This window comes from Lepidochelys olivacea (assembly GCF_965140295.1).
Source record: "Lepidochelys olivacea isolate rLepOli2 genome assembly, chromosome: 1".
Classification (NCBI taxonomy): domain Eukaryota; kingdom Metazoa; phylum Chordata; order Testudines; family Cheloniidae; genus Lepidochelys; species Lepidochelys olivacea.
The window spans coordinates 339,681,097-339,698,358 of NC_140411.1; the positions used below are offsets into that span (position 1 = coordinate 339,681,097).

At 43.2% G+C, this 17,262-nt stretch overlaps 1 protein-coding gene across 1 annotated transcript in view; it reads left to right on the forward strand.

Moving 5' to 3' along the window:
• The window catches only part of CCDC3 (coiled-coil domain containing 3), a 70,323-nt gene extending 59,005 nt beyond the window's left edge, over nt 1-11,318 (forward strand). The window contains exon 3 of the mRNA XM_084616963.1: nt 10,162-11,318. Within this exon, the coding sequence (XP_084473089.1) occupies nt 10,162-10,437 (276 nt within the window). The 3' untranslated portion in view covers nt 10,438-11,318. The remainder of the gene's footprint in view (nt 1-10,161) is intronic.
• Nucleotides 11,319-17,262: the final 5,944 nt, after the last annotated feature.

The window sequence follows — 17,262 nt, forward strand, 5'->3', positions numbered from 1 at the left end:
CAAATTTATGTGAGCATAAGCTTTCATGGGCTATAACCTACTTCATCAGATTTTCCACTCCATGCATCTGATGAAGTGGGTTATAGCCCATGAAAGCTTATGCCCAAATAAATTTGTTAGTCTCTAAGGTGCCACAAGGACTCCTCATTGTTTTTATTAAAAAGGAGGAAACATTAGCAGTCTAATTTCAGTACCTAAGCTGAGTGAAATGCAAAAAGCCAAGAAACAGCATATAATGTAAATTAGATTATAAAAATCCTTTAAATTATCATCAAAGGTGCTTTTAGTAACAGAGGGAAAGGTTTTATCTTTACTCAAAATGTGATTTTTATCTTGACAATGCCCCTTTAAGTGTAGTTCACACAGAAGCAATCAACCTAACACATACATCCCATGCCCTGTGCTATATCTTCCTTTATTGCCCTGGGGATGGGGCAGGACAGGGAGGTACCTGGTATATTCATCATCCCTGCCCTGCCCCACCCCTGATGGGACTCCATGCAAAAGGCTGTATTACCCCATCCAGGCTGTGGACCCCCACTTTACATGGGCAGCCACACTGGAAGAGAACCTGGAAATGCAGCTCCAAGGTGGGCCTTCAAAAGGCCCGGGCTCAGGATGGAGGCGAGAGAGATGGGAATTAGGCACTAAATGGCACTGGTACCTTTGTACCGCAGCATGAAAACAAAGTGCTGGCAGGGTGCTAAATTATCATCATTACCCGAACTTGGAGGTTAATAAAAACATCATAGAAAGTGTTATTTTACTATAAATTACGAGTCAAGACAACACTAGGAATACAGATCTCAACAAACAGGTATGCAAGACCTCACCTACCCTCAGGGCTAAACCTATGGGAATGTTCATGCTAGTCTCCTGCCCAACTCCATACATTAAAATCCTTAACGTGTGGTTCTCAAGCTACAGCACAGGGGAAGCTGCCAAACAACTGGAAGACTGTTTTAAATCCAAAAGGCAATAGGTATTCCTTGCTTCAGCTCTCACTGGGTGCTCAGCACCTTGCAGGATCAGACCTGTACACTGTAATATGACCATGATACAAATGTTAATACGCGCAAAAGGAAGATGAGTGCTTTAGCCACCAGCCCAAATGGAGACTCCAGAGATCTAGGTTCAGTTCCCAGGTCTGCCACTGCAGTCCTGTTGGACCTTGGGCAAGTCATTGGTGGGCAACAGATAGCAACTGGGCACCTAAGTCACAACTGAGCCCTGGAAAATCAGCTTAATCTCTCTGGGCCTGAATTTTAAAGGCTCCCATTGAACATTCAACTCCCATTGAAATCAATGAGAAATAGATGCCTAAATACCTTTAAAAATCTGGCCCTCCACGTCATCTCTGTAAGATGAAAATACTTCCTTCCTCCCACTCTTTGTCTTTCCTGTTAATTTAGATTGTCATCTCCTTGGGGGAGGGCTTATCTTTTGGTTTCATATCTGTATAGCGCCTTGCCCAGTGGGTTCCCCAGTACCTGACTGAGTGCAACTGCGATACAAGTAACAGGAAACTGATATACATGGAGACAATTGTGCTCCCCTGCCCCAGTCTCAGCAGAGGAGCCACAGGCTGAACAGGACCTGGAATCTGTAGAGTTGTCTCTTCCGTAGAAGTGCTCCTTGCAGCTCAGGGTTCAAAACATAGTGGTAAGGCAGTGTTGGGGACCCCATCACCTGTGTTGTACCTATATGATGGACAGAGGGGGCTCTCGGGTTGTCAAGCTAGCTCCTTTCATCAGCACTAAATCCACTCAAACCCAGCTGTACTGTCCAAAGCAAATCACTGTTTAGTCATAAGAACTCAGAAACCCTGGGAACTTGAAGACAAAGATGAAGATTTTAACATTGGATGTCTCCGATATTTACCACAAACAAATACCCACCCAGAATCCAAACACCGCACCAGAAATGAAGGTTGTGCTTTCAAATTAATGGGCTCTTTGCTGTAGTTAAGTTTTTCAAGAAGTTCATAGCTGAGTTTAAGAACATGGTTAAAACAATAACAGCAAGTTGTGGAGTTTTTGCCCTAGCAACCAACTCCCCCCTCCCAAGTCCAACAACCCCCGTCTTCCCCAAAGCAAAACAGTCCTGCCTGCTGAGTCGGTGCATTCTGGTGAAGCAGCTGGCACCTTGGCACACTGGAAAGTCCGTTTTGTCACAAATTGTAAACAGAGATTGCATTTTCCATGGAGAGTGCAGGCGGCAGGAATCCTTGGCCTTTTCACAACCTGCAATAGGAATGCCAGCAAGCACAAGAAGTGCCTGGCAAAACTGCGCTTTGGTCCATGCTGCCTGCATCAGGCTCATTAAGTTATCACTCAGGCTGCTTGTTGCAGCTACAGAGGGGGGTTAGCCCCAGTGATCAGCTTTAAGAGAATTTTAAAACTTTATCACACATGGAACCTGAATTTAGGTTCAGCCTCTCTGCCCCAGCGTTTTCAGCTTCTAGGACAGGGCTGAAAGGTTGGGGGTTTTTTTTATTTGTTTTTGTTTTTTGCAACTGTAACAGTGAGAGACACACCCACCCCTTTTTTCATAAGAATGGAAGCTGGTCTGCTGGCGAACAGTTGAAAAGGCTGTCCTTGCTCCTGGGCTAGTTCTTCATGACTCACGCTTTGGGGAAAGTGAATGCTTCATATTACTCTTCAGTAACCTGCTGATGGCTGGAAGCAAAGACAGCAGTCATAGGAAAGCCATCAGCCATCACACTGTCAAAGCTGATGAGGGCTTCTTCCACTTGGAGGGTCATCACAGGAAAGGGCCTTAAATCTTCCCTGACAAACACATACATCTGCGCCTAGGATTCGGTGACAGGCCTCCATATAGCAAGCATAACCATCAAACTCCCCTCCCACGGACACAAACACACCCAGTCCCCAGCCAGCCTCTCCGTTTGGTACTTTACATAAGTTTCCATAACCCTCCCCACCTGCCAAAACCCTCCTTCACTCCCTGCATCAGTGATAAGCAAGCTGTCACAGTTTCCTCTCATTAACTGCTGCTGACAGGGGCTGAGTCTGCTGAGGCAGCAGCATCCTAAGGCCCACCCATGGCAGGAGGCAGGGCTTCAAATCTGAAACCGGGCTGTGAGCACATCAGCAGGATTGTTTACAAAGGAGTCCCCCATCCAGTCTTCTTCAGACAAGGGATGGGGGAGTATTTTGTGAGTGATCTGTATCATGTCTTATTTACACTGTACTGTTCCATGGGGCACAGAGAGAGACCTTTTCCTTGCTGGGCAGACTGACGGGGCTCAGTAAATATATCCTGTATAGAATTAAAAAATAAAGAGCGAGGTTTGGCTCTCAAATCTCTCTAAAAAGAGTGAAACAAATAAGGAGCCAGAGGTAAGCGTCTGGTGCTGGCTAAGGTTTCACGAAGCACCTAAGCAACGTGCAGTCAATCTGACCAGCTTCTCCCGTTCTCTGTGATTTATAGCATGGAAGGCAACTGGAGATAAATGCTGGGATACAACAAGATCTGCTGCGGTGAAGATACAGCATGTGCAGTGCTTAATTTGTAATGAAAGAGGTCTCGGGGCTCAAGCAATTCAATGTTGGGGCTCAAGCAATTTTTTTACTTTCATAACTGATGCAGCAAGTCCAGGGATGCCGGGGCTCAGCCCTGGCACAAATTAAGCACTGAGCATGTGCAAAGGGAGCGGCCAACCACTGCAGCTCCTATCTGTAGCATTTGCCCAGCGTTCCCAGAGAGCACAGATGTCATTTCTTCCATCAAGCACTCCAGATGCCGTTGGTAACTTGTTTTTGTTGGTGTGATCTTGGTTTTGGAACTCTGTTTTGGGAAGAAAAAAATTCTGGACTGTGCACACTGCTTAAGGGAGAGGCTGAAATCTCAGCCAGAGCAGTTACTTACATGTGCTCCGTTTGAGCAGTGCGGATATCAGGGAAGTAACCGTCTCATCACTGTAACAGCTGTGGGATGAGAAGGGTGTGCAGTTCTAGAGAATTCAGCCGTAAGAGAGAAGGGGGGCCTACTTTTTAAAGCTAGGAATTACTGTGGGGGAGGCCCTGATTCCTTTTTTAAAAAATGAACCCCATAATAACAGAATGTAATAATAACATAAGCATCTGTAGACATCATGCCAACGAACAACGTGAGTAGGGATGGGAATTTTTGGCCCAGGACACCATGGCAACCCTCCCCCCACTCTTAGAAAGAGTACCAGAGTAGCTTTATTATCCACGGAGAGCAGAGGAAACCTCGTTTCATAGGTTTTAAGGCCAGCAAGGACCATTATGATTAGGGGTCTACTAAATTCACGGCCATGAAAAAACACATTATGGACCATGAAATCTGGGCTCCCCCGTTAAATCTGATCTTTTGTGTACTTTTACCCTATACCATAGGGTAAAGTATAGGGTAAAAGTATACAAAAGAACACAGCATTTCTCAAACTGGGGGGTCCCAACCCAAAAAGGGGTTACAAGCCTATCGTAGGGTGGGTGTAGTATTATCACTCTGACTTCTGTGCCGCCGTCAGAGCTGGGTGGCCAGAGAGTGGCGGCTGACGGCTGGGCACCCAGCTCTGAAGGCAGTGCCGCTGCCAGCAGCAGCGCAGAAGTGAAGGTGGCCTGGAATATACAACTTTATGAACACATCTGCGAAATTTTGCTCTTTATGCCCTGAGGAACCCGCGAAAAATGTGCGATTTTGCCACGATTGAAGTAGACCCCTAATTATGATCATCTAATCTGACCTTGTGCAAAACACAGGCCGAAACTTCTGGCTGAAGGGAAGCATATCTTCTAGAAAGACATCCGGGCTGGATTTAAAGACTTCAAGTGATGGAGAATCCACCACATTTGAAAATCTTGTAAGTTCATGGTGTGTGGTTCTATCTGGAACTCATTTTATCTCCCTCAAATAGGTGAAAGGCTGAGTTGGCACTGCTGGGGTTTGAACTTGTGGCTAACCTACTTGATCTCTTCTATGCCAGCTTAATCATTTGTATACCATTCATAATGTATAAATGCTACCATTGTGTCCCATTGCCTTTGACAGCAGAGCGATCTCTGTTCATTATGCCGTTACTACAAAGCATCTTTGTGATTCAGCCATAGGAGAACAGAGTCCAGTGCTTCGGCCATTCAGAAATCAGCTTATGTATGAAGTACAGATTTTATAAATAAACGTAACCTGTGTGCACACGCTGTAATAGTGCTCATTCCTGCAATTGCATTAGCAAAAACACGTGTTGTTTGATATAATACTGGTTTTTATTGGCTTGAATACATTTTGTTAAGCCTGTGGACGGAGTGAGGCTTAAAGGCAGGATACATTTTTAAGACAAAATATTTCAGATCAATACTTAGACAAATGAATCTCTGATTCCACAACAATAGACTCTCTGGGCTAAATCCTGAGAGGTCCTAGGAACCTGCAACTCTCAGGAATTTCCTATGTCCATGCTACCTGTCCTTACCTGGGTCCTGCAGTAGATTTGACTTCAAGCCACCCTGGAACTTTGTGAGCTAAAGAAACTATGGAACAGAGAGAGAATCCTAGCAGAAGTCATCTCAAGAAGAACAAGTTGTTCTGAAGTGTTATTGGCTAGAGGAGGTAAACACAATACCAGCAGAGCCCAGCGGTGTAATTCGTAAACTGTTCTAAGCAATGCCCTCAGTCTGGGGTGACTTGGCTGCATCGCTCGGTTCCATTAGAATACATTGTAACTAAGTTTTCCTTTCAAAAGTGGCCTTAGAGGCTCCATGGCACCGGTAAGCTAGCCACTTGATTGCCAGCCCTGACACTAAAGCTGCCATTCACTAACAGCTTCTTAAGACAGTTTTGCTCTTTCCTCTCTAGTCTCCTCGCCATCCTCTGCTCATTCCACTATCCTCCCATGAGCCACATTTGATTCTTTCACAGCATACTAGGGGGGGTCAGCATCCCGCTCAGCACACCTCAGGCCAGATGGAGCAGCTTTCTGGTTGGCGGTCATTCCCGAAACCACCCTCCTTAGTCATACGGAGGAAGGGAGGAGCCTATGCCAACTCAAATATAGACACTGGAGTGTGCTGCTGAAGCCTGAAAAGGGCTTCAGATTCCTTCACTTTGGCACACCTACCACTTTCCCTCTAGCCCTCCGCAGAACTCGTCCTTGTGCTGGAAGTGTGTAGGACGGCTCTCTTTAGTGACTCTTACTGTGCTGTATTGTTCTGCAGGAGACTTCAGTGGCCTGTTAACTGAATCTGATGGGCAGGAAAGAGCATTTTACTTAGCTGGGTTGCAGCACTTCTTAAAAACATAGCTCACAGAACGTACGTGGTCACGTGTGTTTCAAGTTTTATACCTGAGGTAGCTTTCCATGCACAAGGAAATGGAGCCTGCTGGTGGGAGATGCAGAATGAATGAGGCCACAGAACCTGCCCAAATGCAACATCCAGTTCTCTGTGGTTTTCAGAGGTGTGAGTGGTAATGAGTGATCCCATTTACACTAGTGTAACTCTGTGGGACCTAAATGGGATCACTCTACATTTATACAAGTATAAAACTGGGCAAAATGTGGCCCGAAACCTGTCTATATTAGTGAAAAGCTCAACGTGTTTGGAAACCACTTTTAACGGAGGCCCTATCTATGCTGCAACTGGATTTTTCTAAACAGTTGGCAACACAGTGGTGATTTCCAGGCTCCTTGTGTCTCAGTGATTTCCATATCAGCTCTGCATAGTTTACAAGTAAAGAGATGATTTTTCTCTCACTCAACCATGCAAATGCAACCATGGATCAAACTGTCAAGCTGGTTTCTGTCTATTACGTGCCTCCACAGCAGCAATAAAAAGTTCCTCAGGACCAATTCTGCACTAGTTCCTGTACAACCACACTGTCTTCAGTAGAATTAGATAGGGCTGGAATTTAATAAACAATCCTGTCGACGATGCACAAGGAGGCATAAGATCCAGCTCGTACACATAGGTGTTTTGGCTCTGACAGCCTAGCAGAAGTTCCAGATACTCAGATACAAGTCAGCCCTTATAAGAAGAGAGCGTAGATGAATAGTACTCAAATCTTACTTTTGTCACTAACGCCAGCCGTCAGGGATTCTGATACACAGCGTGCACATCTCTTGGGTAACAAGGTACCATTCTGACATAGTTGTTTCTCACATTAGAACCATACTTCTACATAGGAATTGCCAGACTGAGTCAGACCCAAGGTCATTCTAGTGCAGAACCTGTCTCCGGCAGAGGCCAGCACTGGATGCTTCAGAAAGAAGGTGCAAGAAACTTCACAGTAGGTCAATATGGGATAATCTGCCCCCCCGTGAAAGTCATGTTGTAATCCCTAATAGCTAGGGATTGTTTTAAGAAACTGCAAGTGAAAGCTGTACACTCGATTTAAGATTATTCTTAAATGTTCAGGTTGAAGCTTCGCAGGAGACTGGGAAACATGAAAGCCAAGAATAACTGGCTGTTTTCAAATAGCTTGTGGATTTAGCTTGCAATATGCATTATTGGAAAAACAAACAAACATTCTCTATTTCTGAGCAGAATTTGGCCCTTTGTTTTGGGGTCACCATTCTCCTTGGCATGCATTTATAAAGCCACTTTGGTGGGAGTGTGGTCACTGCGAACGGTTCCGTACCCAACGAAGTCTTGGGTCTCATCTTGGGTCTCGTCCGTAAAACGGACTGAAGCAAAGTAGCCAGCTGCAAATGGAAGCTGCTGCAATGTTGTCCTGCAGAGGTTTTCGATGGCTGGCAAGTTTCCAAAGCAAATGAAACGTTACCCATCCACCCACCACCTCCCAGTTTGCTGAAAAACATTTAAAAACAAGATGGAAAAAATAGTATATAGCAGCATGTAATTATTCATTATCTCTGCAAGTATTCACTTATTTATTTAGATTTCAGTCTTATTAAACTCCACACCAAAGGAAGCCTATCCAAAGCTCTAGGAGCCCTCAATGCCTATTTAAAAAACAGAAGACGATTGGAGATAACAAAGTAAAATTTAATCAAAGAAAACGCATTTCTTTCTCTCCCCCTCCTCCCCCTGGCCCCACAACATTTGATGGCCTGTCATGACCAGTGCAGCTTAAAACTCCAATCACACTATTAAAATTTAAGAGAAATATTTTCCTAGAAAGAATGGAAAGAAACAAATGCTCTAGAAGGGACTTCACTTCCTCCAGTCGCTACTGTACTCCAGAGTTTATTGGTAAGATGTACAGATTTACTAACATGATACATTAGGAATTTAAACCCTTTGTTTCTCTAAACTCTGCCCTGAAACAATGCCTGGGTTCTAATTTTTGTTAGCACTAGTTTTCATTTTTAACATTGATTTTTATAACCCTGTCATGACAGCCATGACATGGGAGGTGAAACCTAAAACAAAGGCTGAAATAAGAGGAAAAAAACATACAGTGAGCCTATAAACCAGAGATACAACGGCACTATTGAATCATGATAGGAGAATGACACAGAGGGATATGCCCATGTGATAGTATTTGATACATTACAAACCAGTTACAGACCTAAAAGTCGCAATACTACAACAAAAAAACTTCAAAAACAGACTCCAACGAAAAACTGCTGAACTGGAATTAATTTGCAAACTGGACATCATTAAATTAGGCTTGAATAAAGACTGGAAGTGGAAGACACAAAGTAAAACTATTTCCCCATGCTTATTTTTCCCCCTACTGTTACTCACACCTTCTGGTCAACTGTTGGAAATGGGCCATCCTGATGATCACTACAAAAGGCTTTTTTTTTCTCTCCTGCTGATAATAGCCCACCTTAACTGATCACTCTCGTTATAGTGGGAATGGCAACATCCATTGCTTCATGTTCTCTGTGTGTATATATATCTATATCTTCCTACTGTATTTTCCACTGCATGCATCCGATGAAGTGGGTTTTAGCCCATGAAAGCAAATGCTCAGATAAATTTGTTAGTCTCTAAGGTGCCACAAGGACTCCTCGTTCTTATTGCTGATACAGACTAACACAGCTACCACTCTGAAACCTTAAATATTTGATGCTATCTTTAAAAAATTATTCATCAGTCCATTCCTTAGCTTTACAGTTCTACTCAGACTCTCTCATCCTGGAGGATTCCAAAGTGCTCTGCAAATTAGGGGGCATTCCTGTAGTTGTCCTGCTGAAGTCAGTGGGAATTTTGCCTGAGTAGGGACTGCAGGAGTGAGAGGAGATTTATACATTCAGGAGCACTAAAATGCAGCAATCAACTGGTGCATTGCACAGTGTGCAACAATGGGGTTGGATTGGGGAAGGAGAAAATTTTTGACCAAGGGCAAATTTCTACTCTTAAGAATAAGGCCAGGGGCACTTTAATATCCACACTGAGATGACATGATCTTACTTTTTAAGGTCTCATCTATACATAATAAACTGCATAAAATTGGGGGAGCGGGGGAGGGAATTTAAACTTTGGAAGGGCAGAGTCCAAACTTGCCAGGATTTGACCTTGTGGTTCCAGGCAAGGTGGGCACATCAAGTGTCAGATTTAGATCATTGTGCCATCCCCTTCTGTCTCTATTAGAAAGAACAAGGATGGGCTTGAACCAAAACCTGGAACTTCAGAAGGGTTTAAAAAAAACAAAAAAAAACCCCTGGGTCTGATTATAAATTTTGCAAATGGCAGAACTCAATAAGCTGAATTCAAATCCCAGATCTGAAACATGGAGGAGAAACAGGCCAGATCTCCTTCTTAAGTTCAACTAAATGCCACTGATGACATAGACCAGTGATTTCCAAGCTGTGGTCCGCGGACCCCTGGAAGACTGCAGATTATTTCTAAGATTTCCAAAGGGGTCCACACCTCCATTTGAAATTTCTTAGGGATCCGCAAATGAAAAAAGGTTGAAAACCACTGATTTAGGTTAACCTCTTGTAGAGCTCATTAAGGTGATGTTGATAGCTAATGTTATTAAGATCTGAAATAGTTTGTTCTTATATTCAGAGAAGACTAAGGGGTAGAGGATTTTAGGAGAAAACTGCAAGATGAGGAGGAGCTTCCAAAAGCAATCGTGCAGTTGTGGGGTGTTCCATCAATAGACTGTCTGGGGAATTTACACACACATTCATAGTGCAAGTGGCTTCCTGGCTTTGGTTTAGAGCTCATGTGTCCTGTTTCCTTTCTACTCTTCCCTCAGCTCATGTGTTCTTCGGTCCAGAAAGCCCTATTTGAGGAAGAGGATCAAGTGAAGAAACTGCAGCAGAAGGTGGCAACCTTGGAGAAACGCAACAAGCAACTGCGAGACCGGGTGAAGAAAGTCAAGAGGTCCCTCCGGCAAGCCAGAAAGAACAACAGGCACATGGAGCAGATAAACCGAAAGCTCAGTGAGAAGCTCTCCTCTGCAGGAGGTCAAATCCCGCATATTAACTCTTTAAAGCAAGAGAACTCTCATGCTACCTACCTTAAAGTATAATGCAAGGTTTAGGGTACAAGCCAATGATATTGGTGACTTAGGGCCTGATCTCATGCTCCTTACACAGCCAAATACTCCAGTGGGAGTTTTGCCTGCATTAGAGTGCAGGATTTGGCCCTCATACCTTGTCTACACTGGCATTTGAACCATGTATGTAAAACAAATTGGAACTCTGTTTAGATACAGTTCTAGATAAACAGGATCAACACCAGATTTGGCTGGACACTAGACTGGACCAAGCTGTCTGAAGAGTGCTTCCAAAGAGTCTGTTTGAGCCTTACGGGGAAAGCAGCATCAGTACGCTTTGGGTCCATTTTCACTGCCCAGCCTGGCAATATTTGAAACCAGGTTACCTGGACCTGTGTCTAGGATCGGATCCAGCTCTCACAGTCAATGGGAGTCTTTGCACTGACTTTCCATGGGAACTGAGTCAGGACCATAAAAAAGTAGATTTCAGATCCAGTTTTCAAGCATGCTTCAATTTTTAGGGTAGACAAGGTCTCCTGTCTTGTAATCACTGTTTTGAGACATGATGGAGGTTGCTGGGCAACCTCATTTACCTAGGTTTAGATACTGTAAAGATCACATCAATATCAACAGGGCATTAAAATTAAGGTAGTTTATATGTGTATATATTTTAAAATCCTATAGAAAATATTTTTATTACACATTTGATATAGTCTAATTTCTTAAAGTATGAAGTAAATCCTGTTTCTTTGAGGCAGTCATCCCTTAAAATATATTTCCCAACATTCCTTCTTAGGCACTGCCAAAAGAGATTAGAAACTGAATTATTAAAACGGCTTAGGTTAAGGCAGCAATCTCATTGGTTGACAAAGATGCCAACCTTGTGTGTGTATATATATATATATTATATATATATATATATATATATATATATATATATATATATATCAGTTCATGGCTTGGAACTTGTTTGCCAAATCACCCCTCTTCATATCAATACGCCATGGAAGAGTAGTGAAAAAAAATAAAGGAAGGCATTCGGTGTGTTTCCCCTTTTTGGTTTGTTTTTTTAATATTTATTTTATAATCAATTTATGTGACCTGAATACAAATACGCTTAATACTTGCAACTTTAGGACAGGGGCAGACAGACTTTGCCCTACCAAGGGCAACGTTGACAATTTGCCAGGGCTACACCTGACTTGCATAAAAATGTCCAGATAGCAGCTTATCTTTATTCCAGAGATGGGGCCCAGGGAGGAATAGGTCCCTGCATGCAATGCTTGATCTGAACCCCCAAACCTTACTAGACTATCTAGATCCTAGCGGAATATTGCATGCTGGGACATGTAGTCGCCACAGGCTGCACCTCTGTACCGAAGAGAAGAGCAACCACAGGCCGCATTGGGCTCATGGACCATCCTTGCATTAGGACCTAGAGGGAGGCTGTACCAGCTTTTATACAATCATTTGCATCAAACCAAGATGAACTTGAGACTTAACTGTTGCTTTGGCTTCTAGGAAGCAGCTGAAGCTTAATTATCTTCCAACTCTGCTCCGCTTGGAAACAGAAGCATATATTTTTCTCCTGAAAAATACTGGCATTTCTTAAAAGTCTGACTCTTCTATAAGCTACAGCAGTTTCAAAGCATCTGCCTGTCGGGTAGGCATAATTCAGGTTGAAATAGTACAATTTCTGGACAACTACTGCAGACCGGAGGTTTTCTTAGCATCCTAAAAACCATCAATAGATTTTTATTCAGTCAAAAATAAAATCCAGAGGAAAATATCTAGGTTTTGTGTTGTTTCTATTTTTAATCTGTTTGAATAAAATTAACTGTTTTCTTGGCATTCGTACTAAAATCCTGTGTTTACTTTTTTAAAATAAAAATGTTCTTTGTTAATCACGTATGTTTAGTAAGGCTGATAAGATGTTACTAATACAACTAGATTGTCGTTTTTAAATGAAAAGGTGATTTTCAATCAAACCAAAATTTTGCAGAATATCTTTGTTTTGGTCAAAACTTTTTGTTTGTCAAGAAGAATACTGAAATTTCTCATTCTGTTTTGGTGGGGGAAATCCCACTCTTTCATTTTTAAACTTTTTTCTCTCCTTTTCTAGTGGGGAAAAAGTATAAAAAAGCAAGAGTGTTTATTTCCCTCTAGGAATTTCAAACATTCATTGTATGTTTGATCAGTTGATTGAATTTTTCATTGAAAAAACAAACAAATTTGTGCAAGACAAAACATTTTTCTTTTGAAATTTTTCACTTTTTTTTTTTTTGGACCAGCGCTAAAGATGTGGTCTAGCAGCCTGAACACTACACTAGGAGGCAGAAACTCCTTAGTTCTGATCTTGGCTCTGATCCTGACTCCCTTCGGGATCATATAGCTTAGACAAGAGTTTTTAGAAAATTGTGTGTGCATTTTGCACATGCAGACACATGCATACAATTCATGCCTTGTTTGTACATGGTTACTACAGTCAGACTTTGAATCCCGATAACTAAGCGTACCAATTTGGGTGTGTAATTGTAGCACACATGATTCATAGAGTTTAAGATCAGAAGGAACCATTAGATCATCTAGGCTGGGTGTAATTTAATGACCTGCAATATACAGGAGGTAGGTTACCCCTGTACTGAGCCCAATAACTTGTGTAAATGACCTTAAACTCTACCTCATTCTCTCCTCTGTAAAATGAGGATACTACTACTTACCTATCTGGCTAAATAGTGAGAATTACAAACGTTACCTAGACTTACTGAAGTGATACGTATTATTAGCAGACTACATCAGAGTATGCAGATACTGGGAGATCCACATTTCACAAATACCCACTAGCTTCCTAGCTTGCATTACTTGTGAGATATGTGCATGCACTGTATTTAGTAAGGGCTGATACGTAGAGTCCAGTGATGTGTGTGTGTGTCTGCATTAAACAGAAATGCACTGTCACTATGCTCATGGTCATGCACTGTGGTTGCAAGGGACAGAGTTTGTAATGCATGTAATGACAAAAGTACTGTCCCTTTCCATCTGAGGAAGGTACCTGGTGGAAACATGTAAAGCCAAATTGTGACTGGCCCTTACACAGGTACACAATATGGGTGTAACATCCTGCCTAAGTGTGAGTGCCCATCTCCAGTGGGTGATCCACAGAAGATAAGAGCATACTACTACCAGATAAAGGAGGTACTCCTTTAGCTCAAGGAGTAAAGCCGGCACTAAAGGTCTTGGGTTCTTTCCCTGATGGTCATTAGACATTGGTAGATTTGAAATGTTCAACCCCTTGGCTAAGTGTCAGATTATTACATAGGCATAAGGAGCAGGGAACAGGCACAAGTGCAGTGCTTGGTAGTGGCAGTGTGCACACTAGATTTCAAATTCACAGGCTGACAACCATCAGGGCTAGAACCTCAAGAACAGTGGAAAGCAGGTTGTCTGCTGCTGCCACGTGATCACGATGGGGACCTCACCCTCCTAAAAGCTGGAGCAACGCCCCTCCATTTGGGAACACAACACTTCCTGGAAACACCTCAAGAGTAGTGCAAATTCTCCTTCTTTCCAGCCAAAGCTCTCAGATGTACTGTATTTTGTGGGATGTGCTACATTTCAGTCAAATCAGGCTCCCTGTCTCACTAATTTAGGAAGTAATCCACAGATGAGAGCACCTGCCCCCATCAAAATAGCCCTTAGCCTGCAGGAAGGTGCCCTGGAATAGGATCCAGGAGACCACAAGATCAAGCCTCACCTTTTTTACTGACTGGTGTTAATAATGTGCACTTCATACCCCTGTACTGTGGATGTGAGGATCCCAGGTTTAACCCCTGCTGACAACTTCCATGGGGGACCTTAAAATTATTGTACTTCAGTAGCACCTCTGAGCCCCGGTTATAAGCCAGGACCCCCTTGTGCTAGGCGCTGTACAAACACAGAACAAAAGGATGATACAGTTGCTCCAAGAAACTTCCATTTTTCCATAACTTGAATTGTGTTGGTGTGGGGAACAGCATGAATTGAATTTGGGGGTAGCCTGATCACTCTCTTTCTCCCCGACACCCCAAGTAGAGAACTCCCCACCCCAAAAATCATTTAACAGCCAGGGCAGGGACCCCCTCAAACCTCTGCCCACATCTGTAGCAGATTACAGAACCATTTCATTTGATTCACACAGTGAGGAGCAATCCGTAACAATGTGTTTATGGTTTAAAATACATATGAAATTTATCAGCTATGGTGCGACGTGTGACAAAACCCAGGTCTTACTTATGTCAGTCTTTGGTCACATGTCAATGGTTTGTGTCACTCAGTCTTTGGTTGGTGACACTCATCAGATTTGAAGGGGAGGCCACCAATGATTGGCCCCAGATGGTATAGCATGAAAGTTCCTCCAGATTTAGAGAACATGTCTATTGACACAGCCGAACCAAGTGAGCTGGATGATTCCCTCTCATAAACCACAAGCATCATCATGATTTAACAACCCCACACAGGTGGTGACAAGCAAATCATGCAGCAAAGGAGGAGGAATTATGGAGGACAGTGTTAGCAGCTTTCTCTGGATTGCATCAACAAAGAAATCTAGGCAAGACAATGATTCCCATATTTCTGATTATTAATTTGGGGGAACAGCCATGCTCTGTTTCTGTGTTGGTTTATTTATTTTATTGGAGTGCGGGGGACAGAATAATTGTGTTCGGGAACTAGGGACAACAGTCCAGCTTCTGGTATCAATTGCACTCCACAGACTAATTCCACTCAAGTTAGATTTATCCTGTTGCAATGGCGATCACAATCTGGCCCAGTATTTTTAGGGTTGATCGTAGAATCATAGAACTGGAAGGGACCTCAAGAGGTCATCTAGTCCATCCCCTGCACTCCCTGGCAGGACTATTTATCTAGACCATCCCTGACTGGTGACTGTCTAACCTGCCCTTAAAAACTTCCAGTGACAGAGATTCCACAACCTCCTAGGCAATTTATTCCAACGTTTAACTACTCTGACAGTTAGGAAGTTTTTCCTAATGTCCAACCTAAACCTCCCTTGCTGCAATTTAAGCCTATTGCTTCTTGTCCTGTCCTCAGAGGTTAAAAAAAACAATTTTTCTTCCTCCTCCTTGTAACAACCTTTTACGTGCTTGAAAACTGTTACCGTGTCCCCCCTCAGTCTTCTCTTCTCCAGACTAAACAAACCCAATTTTTTCAATCTTCCCTCACAGGTCATGTTTTCTAGACCTTTAATAATTTTTGTTGCTCTTCTTTGGACTCTCTCCAATTTGTCCACATCCTTCCTGAAATGTGGTGCCCAGAACTGGACACAATACTCCAGTTGAGGCCTAATCAGAGCGGAGTAGAGCGGAAGAATTACTTCTCGTGTCTTGCTTACAACTCTCCTGCTAATACATCCCAGAAGGAGGTTCGCTTTTTTTGTTACACTGTTGACTCATATTTAGCTTATGGTCCACTATGACCCCCAGATCGCTTTCTGCAGTACTCCTTCGTAGGCAGTCATTTCCCATTTTGTATGTGTACAACTGATTGAGGCTTCCAAAATGGAGTACTTTGCATTTGTCCTTATTGAAGTTCATCCTATTTACTTCAGACCATTTCTCCAGTTTGTCCAGATCATTTTGACTTTTAATCCTATCCCAATAAAATCCCAATTTATCCTGTTCACAGAAATATTAAGTCTCCCGGGTCCAGAGAATCCCCCATCACAGGGACAAAGGTTTCCATTCCAAAAAGGAAAAACATCCAGAGGCCTGACTGAAAGAACATGACAGAACATGGACAGCAGATGAACCTGACAAAGCCTGTCAACTGGTTCCAGCAATAAATCTAAGTAATTGCTATAAATTTCCACTTTCCCCCCATCTAACCACAAATTATTTTAATTTCAGTCACAGTAACTTTGATATTTCACCCAAGCTCAAAGCACTTGCCACTCAAAACACTGTTTCCAACATCAGTTTTAGTCTAGGCACATTTGTGTTGCCAAAAATGATAAGACAAAGAGCAGCAGTGTGGTCCAGTGGGAATGAGGAGAGCTGTTATTTATATTACAGTAGCATGTAGAGGCCTCAGTCCATACTGGGATCTCATTGTGCTAGGCACTGTACAAACCTTCATAGGACACAGCCCCAACCTCAAAGTACTTACAATCTAAATACAGAGACAAAGGCAAACAGGAGGCAACGAGAGCTGAAATGATTCGCCCAAGGTCACATAGCAGGTTAGTGGCAGAGATGGGAACAGAGCACAGCTCTCTTGAGTCCCAATCTAGTGCCCTGCCTACCAACCACACGCTCTCTCTAGCCGAGTTCCTATCCCAGCATTGCCATTGACCTGATGTATGACCTCGGGTAAAATCACTTCACCTCCCTATACCAATTTTGAATGGGCCCGGGTCAATGTGCAGCCACCCTTCACACCTGGGGCCAACAAGATTGCCCCACATGCAGCTGTGCCCAGAGACAGACAGTGTCACATGTCATGGATGACTGCCCTCGGATAAGGTTTGCTGGTGGTCTGAGGGCTCTGAACTTGGCTGATGAGGCTGCCACAAATTGGCTTGGCAAGCGCCTCATCTGATAAGACGATAACTTCCCTATGTCCTCAGTTTTCCCAGCTGTAAAAAGGGGACAGTGACACTGAAATTCAGTGACTTGTGTCACGCAGGAAGTCAGACTAGATGATCTGGTTCATCCAGGCCTGAACATCCAGGAATAGTTCTCTTGATTCTGCGCTCGCTTTATTCCCCCTACATCCTTTAGTTTCTCTGTGTCTCCAGATGGGTGCACCTCAGCTGTTTATACAAATGGTCTGAGTTCTGGAATCCACATCCCAGAAATGCAC